Raw genomic sequence first — 14,107 nt, forward strand, 5'->3', positions numbered from 1 at the left:
TGGCAATTGAAGAAAAAGAAGAAATATTACATGGTACGGGATCCATTTTATCAATGGTTGTAAAACAAAACAGGTTAAAATGGAGTAGATGAATATATAGAGAAATAAGTTAAGATTGTTATAAAGATAATAGACACAGGAAATAATGGTTATATAGAAAATGTGATTATTGTTATATTGGTAAGAAAAGTATTAATTATAATTATTAACAGAAGACATATGTACCCAGATGACACACTGTTGAAATGAAGGATGGAATTATTGTAAATATATCTATTAAAAAAAAACTTTAATTTTTTTATCTCTTATGAATTTCCTCAATCACCACCCCCCCATTTATTCAATCATCTCTGATTCTTAGAGTGTGCCTGGACAAGAAGATCCTGTAGTTTTTTTCCAGAAATGCTTTGCCATTGCTTCCTTCCCAGGGGTGCCTCAGATAGAAAGTACCTACAGAGCATGGTGAAGACAGTGGAGAAGCTCGCTTCCCATTACTCAGGATACTGCTTAAAAGCGCTATGAGCTTAGAGCTCAAAGCATTGTTAGAGACCCCACACACCTACTTTATAGTCTGTTTCTGTTGCTCCCCTCTGGGAGGAGGTTTTGAAATATTTCTAGCAGGACTAGCAGATTCTGCAACAGCCTTGTTCCTTTATGCCATCCGTCTGGTAAACTCACAAGGTTTGTTTTTCTCACCATAAACATATATACATCCAAACTTGATTGTGTTGTTTCTCTGTGTCACGTAATATATGCGGGTATATGCATAATTTTGTATTTATTTATTTATTTATTCTGTCATGGTTATGTAGTGTATATTGGAGGTGGTGACCCTTTGAGAGCTCTTGCAATGAAATTTCATTTTAATGTATGCCGATTAGTGTACATTCAAAGTGACAATAAAGTTAGTCTATCCTATCCTATCCCATCCTATCCTATCCCATCCCATCCCATCCCATCCCATCCCATCCCATCCCATCCCATCCCATTGTCTTAAACCTTGAGTCTCCTGATTTGGGATGAAGCCAGCATTATCTTGTAGAGTTTCAGGCATTACCACAACTCTAAATTTCTCGCCAACTTCTCAACTTATTTTCCTATTTTAGGAGATTTTGAGGTGCAAAATCACCGCCCCCCCAAAGCCTCCCAGACCCCTCCAAAAGATCAAAAGTTCAGCCCTACCCATTATCTTGATCACATCACTAATCACACTCCTTGCATCCTCCAGGCACAGCAAAATTAAAACATGGCAGGAAGGTCACCACATCTGCTGGACAAAAGCAGAGGGCTGGTAGGTTAAAAACCCACATCCTCTTGGCCAGCACGCTGGATGCATGTTGCCATTGTGTAATAACTCAGAAATAGTTCAGAATAGGTGCTTCGGAGTACAAAGATAGAACTCCCTGCAATTCTGTCAAGTTACTGTGTCTGTTCCCTGGATTTTTGCATCGGTTCTGACATGATTGCAAGAATGACCAGGGAGGATAGACTTTTTTGGAGACCTGCTGACAAATGCTCATGTGTTCCTCTTCAAACCTAGATCACTGCCTAGCTCTGGTGGAAAGGACATTTTATTACGTTCGACAGGACAAAACAATGAGCAAAGAAAATTGTCAAATGATATTAAATAGCAATGAATGCATATGAGGTTGAACAAGGAAGGAAGGAAGGAAGGAAGGAAGGAAGGAAGGAAGGAAGGAAGGAAGGAAGGAAGGAAGGAAGGAAGGAAGGAAGGAAGGAAGGAAGGGAGGGGGAGGGAGGGAAGGAGGAAAGCAGAGGGAGGGAGATGGAAGGGAGGGAGGAGGAAGGAAGGGGGACGGAGGGAAGGAGGAAAGCAGAGAAAGGAAGGAAGGAATGGGGAGGAGAAGGGAGGGAAGGAGGAAGCAGAGGGAGGGAGGAAGGAAGGAAAGAAGAGAGAAAGCAGAGAAGGAGGAAAGCAGAGGAAGGAAGGAAGGGAGGGAGGGAGGTGGAAAAAAGGAAGAAAGGAAGGAAGAAGGAGGGAGGAAGGGAAGGAGGAAAGTAGAGGGAGGGAGGGAGGGAGGAAGGAAGGAAGTCTTTTTAATGGGACCACCGATTTTAGACTGCTGTTATATCAACATATCTCTTTTTCCCCCTTCTGTGTCTATAATAATCTCCTTTCGATCCTGGATCCCACTTATGTTTCCTGAATTAAATGACTAAATGAGAGGAATGAGATGTAAAGTTAGAAGTTAAATTATTATTATTTTTTTGGGGGGGGACTTTTTTCCCAACCTCATTCAGTATGCTACACATTTCAAAATGATTTATCAAATTAAATGCAACCAAGTGCCACATACTAGTAGATGCCTTTGTAACTTGTTAGCTAACATAGTTACTTCGTGTTTTACTTTGTATTTTTAACAGGGTTACTCTGTATTTTAATTTGACTTACTTTTCTCTCTTTTAAAATGGTGATAAGGTTTTATGAAAACCATTAAGACTGGAATTGGGGTGGGGGGGACTTTTTATGGATTGATTTGATCGCTTCTAATATTTTTCTAAACGGAAAAGATAAGCTACAGAAGGATGTGTGGATACTATCTGCTGGTAAGGAAAATCTGTTAATGACAACGCATCTGGTTTGCTTCTTCATGAATTTCAAACAAACTTTGCACTTGATTTACTGGGCAAGGAGGGGTTCCTCTTATCTTGTCCAACCAACTTTCCTCTTTCATTTTTCTTTCTTTCTTAGAAAGAAACTAAAAAGGGGGATGTAAGCTAAGGATCGGGGTTCCCTCTTTGAATGAGAGGAATGCCTTTTGTCTGAATATTTTGATAAATTGAAATTAAATGATTTTTCTGTCTCCTTGGAAAACACATAGGATGAGTCACGAGCCTAAAAGAGCCATATTTGGCCTTGGCCTGTCTCATACAGCAAGTTATAAGGACATAATTTAAACCACAACCGACAATTTGTATGCACAACAGCGTGTCATTTGTCCATTATATGGCAGCTAATTGTTGGTCTCAAACTTAGTTTTTATTACAGCCGCGCAGCCAGAAAATGTTGATTTCCCCCAAAGATATTTTGTGTGTGTTGTATTCACACGTATTCACATCTCAGATGAAGACTTGGAGAAAAAAAGAAGAAGTATAATTCAGGCACATGGAAACTTCTATTCATCTTCTTTTAACAAACCCATAATCCCTTGCAGGGTGCAGTCTGGGCAACTGAATGGAGCAAGTATGTTAATGGCCAAATGCCCTTCCTGTCATCGATGCGGAGTTTTGTTCAGTGTGCCCAGAGAGAGAGAGAGAGAAAAATATCTGCCTCTACCGAGAATCGATCTCACAGCCTCCCGATTGTGAAGCGAGAGCACCGCCTCTAGGCCACCACACCATTCTTTGCATGGAAGCTTCTATTAGTCCTGCAAATTTCAACAAGTACCCTAACGCCTTGCTACAATTCTGTTTCTTTGAAATCAGCACGGTCTGAAGCTCCTTTTGGGATTTAATATGTGTAATAATACTGGCCATTAAAGGGCAAAGCCTTCAGTTACAAATGGAACTATAGATGCCAACTATATTAAGATAAACCATAATCGTAAACCAACCAAAAAAGACTATATTTATATTGCAGAACCAAAAGTGTGTGTGTGGGGGGGAAGCATAATGTTCAGACTGTGGTATATTTTATCATAATAATATTATTATCACCCAACCATGAAGGTCATCGCCAGGCACAAAAGAAAATACGACTTAATTTCACCATCCTGCATATCTCTACAGATGGGATAATACCAGGGAACAGTTTCAGATGAAATTCAGATTGCCAGGACTCAATGTTATGTTAGGGCACTTAGTGAGGTATGACAATTCCCAAATAAGCCATAGTGTCATGCCCCTGTTTGAATCTGATTCCAAGGGGGAGGGGGAGCAGCTGACAGGGAGTGGGAGTGTGGCTCCGGGGGCTGTGGAAGAAACTGGGGAAGGGCACAGTCCGGCTGGGCATTCAGAGGAAGACCCAGGGTCACCACCTCTTCATCCTAGGGCACACAGGGAGGAACGGAGAAGGGAGCAACGTGGGTTATGTGGGAGAAAAAGGCCCTGATTCCCTTCATTAGCTGCAACTGGGAAAACAGGATTTTAAAAGGGTATTTGCGCACAGCACCTTGCTGGAAGCAAAGCATGAATTATCTTTGTTTATCAAGTCTTATCTGGGTTCTGGCATCCTCCCAACTGTGTGTGTTTTGTTATCTTTTGGAAGTCTGCAATTCCTTATCCTGCCCTGTCTCGTTAATTGCTGCAGACGTGGTTTGTGTTGGTTTTTATAATTTTATAATTTAGATGTACTCTGGGTTCAACTGAATTTCTTCCCTTTAAAAACTGTTCTTGGGAGAGATTTTTTCTCCAGCTGATGATAACTGGACATTGGAGGTCAAGTTGGAGGAATTAAAGGGACTTTACCTACTTTTATGACTTTGTTGCTTTTGTGCCACACCCCGGGTCATCACACATAATATATTAATTAGTTTCAGTAATTACACATATAAACACATTGCCATTTTCATGGTGATTCCTCCACTTTACCCTTGTCTACACAGGTAATCCTCGAGTTACAACCATAATCGAGCCCAGAATTTATGTTGCTAAGTGAGACATTTCTTCAGTGAGCTTTGCCACCATTTTACGACTTTCCTTGCCACTGTTGTTCAGTGAATCATTGCATTTGTGAAGTTAGCAACAGGACTGTTAAGTAAATCTGGATTCCACATTGATATTTTGCTTGTCAGAAGGTTACCCTGGAACAGTACAACCACCATAAATATGAACCAGGTGCCAAGCGTCCCAATTTTGCTCACATGACTGTGGGGATGCTGCAAAGGGTCGTAAGCATGAACAATGGTCATAAGTCACTTTTTTTCAGTGCCGTTGTAACTTTGAGTGGTCACTAATGAACTGTTGTAAGTAAAGGACTACGTGTATTGTTTTGTTTTGTTTTAAAGGACAGAACTGCAGGACCATAATTCTGTTTCTCTTCTTCTATTTGAGAAAACGAGTAGGAGAATTTAAAAAAAAAAAAAAAAAAATTCCAAAACAACTTTCCCAATGCCTTTGAAATCAAAGCTGGAACACTGTTGGTGTTTTAATGGATCTCGACTTATACGCAGATGATAAACATAAAGCTTTGAGCTTAAATTAAATGCATCGAGCCACACAAAATCGCACAACTGCATTAGCAAAAAGGTGGGGGAAAAGTATTCAAATACTTACTTTGACGAATCTATGAAGTATATTACAAGAGCACCAATACTAAGAGCAAAGACTAAAACAACCTGTAAAAGAAAAAAAAAGAAGAAGAAAAAACAACAGTCATTTTCCATTGCGGTGTCAAAGCATTTATCATTCAAACAAAAGAATAGGAAAGGACATGAAATTTGATGGTGCCATTTTAATGGTCTTCTGCTTCACAAAAGTCAACATTTGCACACAAGGCTTGACAAAGTTTAAAAGATATGCAACCTGACATACCCCCTAAGCACTGCGGTACATGAGGCAGAAGAATCCATGTTATGTCCAGTGGTGCTAGTATAATAATAATAAACCTGATAATTGACCATTTGCTGCCCTGTAATATTATGGCAAATCCACCAGTTAAGGTACCTTGCCTCCCCTTGTAGGATCAATATTAATTATCTTAATTAGAGACAGACATTTAAAGGAGGATATTTGGAGCTTAAGGTTAGATTGTGAGGTCCTTGGTGCTCTCTGAACTTGGTTTTTTTTCCCCTTGCAGATATGAAATGTTTGCAAGAAAACAAACAGGCTCAGAGAGCACCAAAGACCTTATTAGAATCAAAGGTGCTTTTTTAAGAGGCAACTGGACTTTCTTTTTCTTTGAAGACCTTTTGCTTCTCATCCAAGGAGCTTCTTCAGCCCTGTGCTTTTTCTTTTTCTTTTCTTTCTTTCTTTTTGCTTCTTGTCTGAGCTGGAGAAGCTTCTTGGATGAGAAGCAAAAGGTCTTCAAAGAAAAACAAGGAAGTCCAGTTGCCTCTTGAAAAAAGCATCCAACCAGGATTTAGATGACTGATAATCTCTATAGACCCCCATTAGACATTTCTCATGGGAACATTCACAGGTTTCAAGAGAGGCACTTCTTCAGGTAAAAGTAAAGGTTTCCCTTGACCAATCATGTCCGACTCTAGGGGGCAATGTTCATCTCTGTTTCTTAGCCAAAGGAGCCAGCATTATCCAAAGTCTCTTCCATGGTCATGTGGCCTTCATGACTATATGCCGAGGCACACGGAACTCTTGTTACCTTCCCACCAAAATGGTACCTATTTATCTACTCGCATTTGCCTGCTTTCGAACTGCTAGGTGGGCAGGAGCTAGAGCAAGGAACAGGCTGCTCACCCCATCGCGCAACGCTTGGGTCTCCAACCCAGGGTGTCAGCTTTCCAGCCAACAATCTCTTTACCTTTAACTGTTGACCCATCGCTATTTCTACATGACCCTCTTGTTGGGAAATTACCAATTGTGATATGGAAGGGCCACACTCTCTGTAATAGACTCCTATCTATACATTTTCCACAAATATCTCCCATTCTCATCTTTCAAAACTAGGTATATTGTAAATATTTTTATTAAATTGTCTCCTGGACAGAACATGGGAGAATTGGGTGGGTAAGAGGTAAGAGGTACGGTCTCGTGGAGTCAATATCTAAAAGGAAAGACTTATATCTCCGGATAATCTTCTCAGTGATTCTTTATGAATTGCCAGAATTTTTTTTAAGCTACATAATTTATTCTAGTATCATAGCAGCCTTGTTCATGCAGAACAATTTAACCTGAAAATAAAATGGGCAGAAATAAACTATTTTCATGTTTTAAGAATTTGACTTCCTAGAGAGAAAAGTTGACAGTTGCAAGTTGATAGCTGTTTTGAGATATTATTTTTTTGCATTTATAACACCAAGAGCAATTTTTATAATGATGCATTTATTCTAAATACAGCATATTAGTTCCATTCTTATTACAAATTCTAGGTAAAGCCATGGAGGTTGATGTTTTCTTTAAATATATGTGCCTTTGTGATAATATAAGCATAGGAGAAAATACTTCAAAAGCATTACACAGAGCTTTATAATAATTAATACTTTATATACAGAGACCCTATTCTTGTACAAGTGAGTTAATAGAAGCATAGGTTGTTAATCTCACTGAATGCAAGATACTTGTAAGGAGTAGAATAATGTTTTGCCTAAGCCTTGGTTTAAACATATCAAAGCTTGCATAGGGAGAACTGAGAATGGTGTGAAACAATATAGTAATGAAAAACCAATAACTGATAATTAAGACCTTGAAAAAGTCCAGAAATATTTCACAAGAAGAGTTCTCTGCTCCTCTACTCATTGCAGAATACCTTGTGCCACCAGACTTGAAACTCTAGACCTAGAAAACTTAGAACTACGCCGCCTCCGGTCCGATCTAAATATAGTATATAAAATCATACATTGCAATGTCCTACCTGCAAATGAATACTTCAGCTTCAATCATAACAATACAAGAGCACACAATAGATACAAACTCAAGGTTAACCGCACCAAACTTGACTGCAGAAAATACAACTTCAGCAACAGAGTGGTCAATGTTTGGAATACTTTACCTGACTCTGTGGTTTCTTCCCCAAACCCCAAAAACTTTAACCTTAGACTGTCTACTATTGACCTCACCCCTTCCTAAGAGGCCTGTAGGGAGCATGCATAAGCGCACCAATCGTGCCTACCATCTCTGTCCTATTGTTTTTTTATTTTTCTTATAAGTATCTATCTCAAGTATTCAAAACTATATTTATTCTTATACCTGTATCTTGTCAGCAATTGACAAATAAAAAAAAATGTAAAAAAAATGTAAAAATGATTTCAAATGATGGAAAGAAAATTCAGCATGCTAGATCAAAATGGGAATCGCTTTCTAAAAACATAGATAGACAGATTATTAAAAGAATCATAAAATGTATTTATAAGAGTCATAGTGGCGCAGTGGTAAGAGTGCAGTACTGCAAGCTACTTCTGCTGACTGCCAGCTGCCTGCAATTTGGCAGATTGAATCCCACCAGGCTCAAGGTTGACTCTGCCTTCTATCCTTCCGAGGTTGATAAAACGAGTACCCAGATTGTTGGGGGCAAGAGGCTGACTCTGTAAACAGCTTAGAAGGGGCTGTAAAGCACTGTGAAGCGGTATATAAGTCTAAGTTCTATTGCTATTATAAGCCAATAGCCATAATGGGCAGCAAAACCTACTTTAGGGAAAGGGCTCAAAGCCTCGGGAATTAAACAAGGTTTTATTTCCAATCTCCTTTTTCACAGAAGAAGTATATCAGAATTGAAAAAAAAATATCAAGGAGTGCCTGAACTGGACCAAACAGGCAATGCTAGATGCCACGGAATGATTTTAAGGCAACTCCTTATCACCCATTAAACTCAGGGATGTCAGGATGAAATTTGACAGCTAAACATGCCTCTTCCACTCATTTCCTGCTAACTTCCTGTGACTAAGGAGAACAAAGAGTCCAAATGGATCAAAATCAATATTATACAAACACGTTTACTCTCCAGCTATTCCTTTTCGAGGTAAGCAATATTAGGTAGAGGTCAGAATAGAATGGCAAACCAATCAAAGGCATGAGGGCATGAGTTAAGAAAAATAATGGGGGGGAGGGGGAATGTGAATTTACCCCAAACCGTTCATTACTTTTCTCCAAACTTTTCTATGCTTGCTTCCATCCAGTGCTTGCACACTGATTTTTGGCATCAAAACTTTTGGCTTCTTTCTTTCTACAATTTCAGCCACTCCATCCAATCATGACTTTCTCTTGACCCATTCATTCTTCCTTCACGTTTGTAAAAAGGATGTATGTAAAATGGAATGCCTCAAGCACAACACAGCTCATTCCAGCATAACCAATGCAACAGTGGTGGGATTCAATTTTTTTTTTTACTACCGGTTCTGTGGGTGTGGCTTGGTGGGCGTGGCAGGGAAAGGATACTGTAAAGTCTCCAGTCAGAGATGGGATTTGCCAGTTCTCTAAACTACTCAAAATTTCCGCTACCGGTTCTCCAGAACTGGTCAGAACTGCTGAATGTCACTTCTGCAATGCAAGCTAAACACGAGGATAACACTGCCATACATTGAAAACATCTCAGAAACAACAACAGACTATGACAACCAAACTGGATCACCAGAGCATACAAACCAAGTAAAGCCCAGTAAAACATTTTCAGTAAACCGAAAGACTCAGGAGACCCAAAAAAACATACATTTATTAGGATTTATTAGGAATTATCCACAACATACATTGTAAGGACTGGTTAACAGAGTTGGAGGGGGTCTCGAACATTTCAACGTTGATGAAGTCATGAAAAGAGATACGACACAGCAAAGACTGCGAGAATTGGATCTACAAGTTGTCCTTGACTTAAAACCAGGGTTGGGCCACTGGGGGTTTGCAGGGGTTCAGGAGAACCCCCTAGCTAATATTCTGTGCAGTTTGGAGAACCCCCCAAATCCCGCTCCTGACTGACCCCGCCCCGCCCATGCCGCCCCACCCAGGAGACCCCACGTGGCCTGTTTTGGATGCAGGTATATACAGGGTGCACACGGAGGCTCAGAGAGGGTGGAAAACGGGCCTCCCGGAAGTTCAGGAGGGCTGGAAATGGGCTGTTTCCAGCTTTCAGAGAGACTCCGGAGCCTAGGGAGGCCGTTTCCGCCCTCCCGGAGGCTCAAGGAAAGACTCCGGAGCCCAGGAAGGGCAAAAATGCCCCCCCTGCCATGGTGCAGGAGGCTGACTAGGCCACGCCCACCCAGCAACCGAGCAGAGGTCCCTTTGCTAAAAATTTTGAAGCCCACCCCTGCTTCCAACAGTTCATTTAGGGACCGTTTTAAGTTACAAAGGCATTTTAAAAAATATATATAGGGCCATTTTTCACAGTTATGACCTTCCTTCATGCTCCTGGGATCAAAATTTCAGATGATTGGCAACTGGTTCATATTTACGATGGTCACAATGTCCCATTGACAAGCCAAGTCCACGGGGAAGCCAGATTCACCTAACAACCAGGTGGCTAACTTATCAACTGCAGTGATCCACTTAACAACTGAGGCGAGAAAGGTCGTAGCATGGGGCAAACAGTCACTTGACAAATGTCTCACTTAGCAGTAGAAATTTTGGGCTCAGTTGTCGTCATTAAGCCGAGGATGATCTGTACAATAATAGGCAGATCTTTTTGACAGATGCCGTGTCCAACTTTACAAACAACGGTTTTAATAGATGGAGGTCAAAGACATCTTTAATTCTAGAAAACCTTAAGGAAGGAAGAGCAGAAACACTGAAGTTGTGTGTTCATACCATTTACAAATCAAGTGAACCAGAACAGGGCTATCTTGATGAATGCATCATTTCTTTTATGTACACTGAGAGTATTTGCATCAAGACAAATTCCTTGTGTGTCCAATCACACTTGGCCAATAAAGAATTCTATTCCATTCTAAAGAATTCTATTCTATCTATCACAGCATGAATATCCTGCTTTTCTGTGCTATTTTATCTTTTATTTCCCCCAAACTGCAAATCTGTCTCTTCTTTGTTCTCCCCCTCTTTCTAGTTAACATCCTTCTTCTTAGCCAATGAATAAAAATTTAATTCCTTAGTATTTCCTGTTTATGCATTGGGAGTAAATACTTAGGACTGACTGTGACCAATTTACAGCATAACCACACAGCATTTGATAAAAACAATAAAGAGTAAAAACCAAGGTGCTAACTCCTAACTTAATCATTTCCACCATAATGTTCTAAATATCCTGTGCGGATGTTAAATCTTCAAGGGTTTCCTGAATGATTTCACTGAAGATCTTTTCTGAATCTCTGGTGGGATGCTAGAAGAGATCCACCATGGAAAAAGAACTACTTTTGGGTTTTTCTTTCTATTTTTTTTCAGTAAATGTTTTGTTTTTATTCATAAACATTTTGAATACAGTGTGTTGTCAAGAAATATCATTTATGAAACTCTATCTCATGTCTCCCAAGTCCAAGTATATGGATATAGTGTTACTCATCCACTAGCTTAGAAGCCCCAGCCCCCAACCTTTTGGATACCAGGGACCAGTTCCGTGGAGAGAGGTTTTTCCATGGACCAGAGGGAGCATGGTTTCATGTGCTGCCTGCATCCCACGGATGAGGCTTCGCTTGTTTGCGTGGCCTGGTTGGATGGATGGAATGCAAGGATGGAACACATGGATGGAACACATGGATGGTTGGATGGACTGCATGGATGGAACACATGGATGGAACACATGGATGGATGGATGGACTGCATGGATGGAACACATAGATGGAACACATGGATGGAACACATGGATGGAACACATAGATAGAACACATGGATGGAACACACAGTTGGATGGATGGAACGCATGGATGGAACGCATGGATGGAACACATAGATGGAACACATGGATGGAACACATGGATGGATGGATGGAATGCATGGATGGAACACATAGATGGAACATAGATGGAACACATGGATGGAACACATGGATGGATGAATGGAATGCATGGATGGAACACATAGATGGAACACATGGATGGAACACGTGGATGGATGGATGGAACACATGGATGGATGAATGGAACACATGGATGGAACACATGGATGGATGAATGGAATGCATGGATGGAACACATTGAGGGAACACATGGGTGGATGGATGGAATGCATGGATGGAATACATGGATGGAACACATGGATGGATGGAATGCATGGATGGAACACACGGATGGATGGAATGCATGGATGGAACACATGGATGGAACACATAGATGGAACACATGGATGGAACACATGGATTGATAGATGGAATGCATGGATGGAACGCATGGATGAAACGCATGGACGAATGGGTAGGTGGGTGGGTATATAAAGGCAGCAGGAAGGAATCAAGCTAAAAATATTTCAGTAGCTAGAAAATGAATGTTTGCCAATAAATGCTCCTAACAATTAACCTCGAAACAATATTTTAAAAAGCCGAAAAGGCCTATAAAATATATTTTTGGAGACATTTATTTCAAGTTCTTTCATTTTCCAAAAGAATTACTGTCTTTATTTCTTGGCAAATATCCCATAAACCAGAAACATTTTTTCTCTCCAATCTGTAACAGATGTTCTGCTCCCCCCACCACCACCACTCCAAAACCCTCCTATACTATAATTTGTCTTGCTAGGTGATATCTGGAAGGCTTAACATTTTATGGGAAAGAAACACAGCTGCTGGAAACCTGATTACTCTATATTATTATGCTGTGACCTCTGTAAAACACTTTTTAAAATCTAAAAGAGCAAGATCACCAGGGGGGGAAAAATTTCTTAAAAAAAAATAATTTCACAAAATGAGTAAAAACAAACATGTCCCAAAGGAGTTTTGGTTACTTACAGGACAGGAGATATATAAAAGAAATATAAAATTAAAACTATGAGATATAACAACATCTCATATCTCATGTTTTTGTCTTTGATATCTGTGCATATGCTAATGTTTCATATTCTGGTTCAGAATATACATTTGTTGCATGACCTGAAGAAGGTTTATGAAAGAACTAAATAAATTCATTAAAAAGTTCCCTGGAAGAAGCTGAAAATGCTATTCTTTTCTTCCCTCTACCGACAAAAATTGCTCCATCATGATATCCATGTCATTTTGTAACAGGGAAAAATCTTCAACTCGCACGCATATACTCAATCTGTATTATTTTTCTATGCACAAAGTCAAGAATATGAGATCAGGAATAAATGCTATTTGCTATGGTGCTTTGGTGCAGTTATTATAGCATACAAATGTGCAAGCTGGAAGAAGAATTTATAATCCATCTCCTAAGCCTGCTGAGGATTTAACATCTCGCAGTCCTGTTAATATTACGGGAAGAATTAACTATGTCCGTAATATTATCCTGCAGAGATCAGTAGAATTCACAAGAGCTTATCTTGTCAGACCTCTACCAAATCTTCTCTCTACATGGACTAGGTCATGCTGCAGTGTCCCTCAAAAAGGAGAAGAAAAATGTATTCTTTAGGGCTGCATTTAGTAAACTGTGCAACAAGAGGTTGGCAGCCCTCGCCGTTGTTTTATTTTCACTTCAGAAAGACCTGGTTAAGAGCAGAGATGGTGCAGGCCTCCAACCACCATTGCTCCTTCCCTTCACTGGATGTAGATGGTTTCCTCTTGTCCGGGTGTCAAAACACTGTTTAAAGCAGGGGTGTCAAACTTGATTTCATGGAGGGCTTGCAGATGATACAAACAAATTTGCAGATGATACTAAGCTGGCAGGAATAGCCAACACCTCAAAACATAGGCTCAAGATCCAGATGGATCTTGACAGACTAGAACACTAGGCCGTATCTAACAAAATGAAATTCAATGTAGAGAAAAATAAAGTCCTACACCTAGGCAAGAAAAACCAAAAGTACACATATAGAGTGGGTGAAAACCAGGCTCAATAGCAGTAACTGTGAAGAGGGATCTTGGAGTCTTAGTGGACAACCAACTAAATATGAGCCAGCAGTGTGCAGCAGCAACCAAAAAAGCTAATGCAATCCTAAGTTGTATTAACAGAGGGATACACTCAAGATCAAAGGAGGTATTACTATCACTCTATAAAGCCTTAGTTAGACCATACCTAGAGTACTGCATCCAGTTTTGGTCACCACACTATAAAAAAAGATGTTGAGACTCTAGAAAAAGTATAGAGAAGAGCAACCACGATGATGAGGGGACTGGAGACTAAAACATATGAAGAACTGTTGCAGGAACTGGGCATGGTAAGTCTAGAGAAGGACCAGGGGAGACAGGACAGCACTATTCCAATGTTTTGTTTTGTTTTTGTAAATTTTATTTGAGTTTTCACAAAGAGAAAAAAAATACAAATAAAACATCTTTTTTGAAAGTAGCGTAATCCCGGGTTACATTTCTTTGTACAGACACAAATTCAGGTTCATGCTCATTTTTATATTCTATTCCATATCTTATTACTATTTTACATTTTCTGCATAGCTTCTCCCCTCTTTTAATTTTCTCAATTTTATTTTAATT

At 39.9% G+C, this 14,107-nt stretch overlaps 1 protein-coding gene across 12 annotated transcripts in view; it reads right to left on the reverse strand.

Annotated features, from left to right (window-relative positions):
• The window catches only part of KCNMA1 (potassium calcium-activated channel subfamily M alpha 1), a 524,126-nt gene that overhangs the window by 279,910 nt on the left and 230,109 nt on the right, over positions 1-14,107 (reverse strand). For all 12 annotated transcript variants that reach the window (XM_087963879.1, XM_087963877.1, XM_026678373.2 and 9 more), the window contains exon 3: positions 5,236-5,297. In XM_087963879.1, the coding sequence (XP_087820005.1) occupies positions 5,236-5,297 (62 nt within the window). The remainder of the gene's footprint in view (positions 1-5,235; positions 5,298-14,107) is intronic.

Source organism: Notechis scutatus, chromosome 4, assembly GCF_049901735.1.
Source record: "Notechis scutatus isolate UNSWTSFEM ecotype Mainland chromosome 4, rNotScu1.2, whole genome shotgun sequence".
NCBI lineage: Eukaryota > Metazoa > Chordata > Lepidosauria > Squamata > Elapidae > Notechis > Notechis scutatus.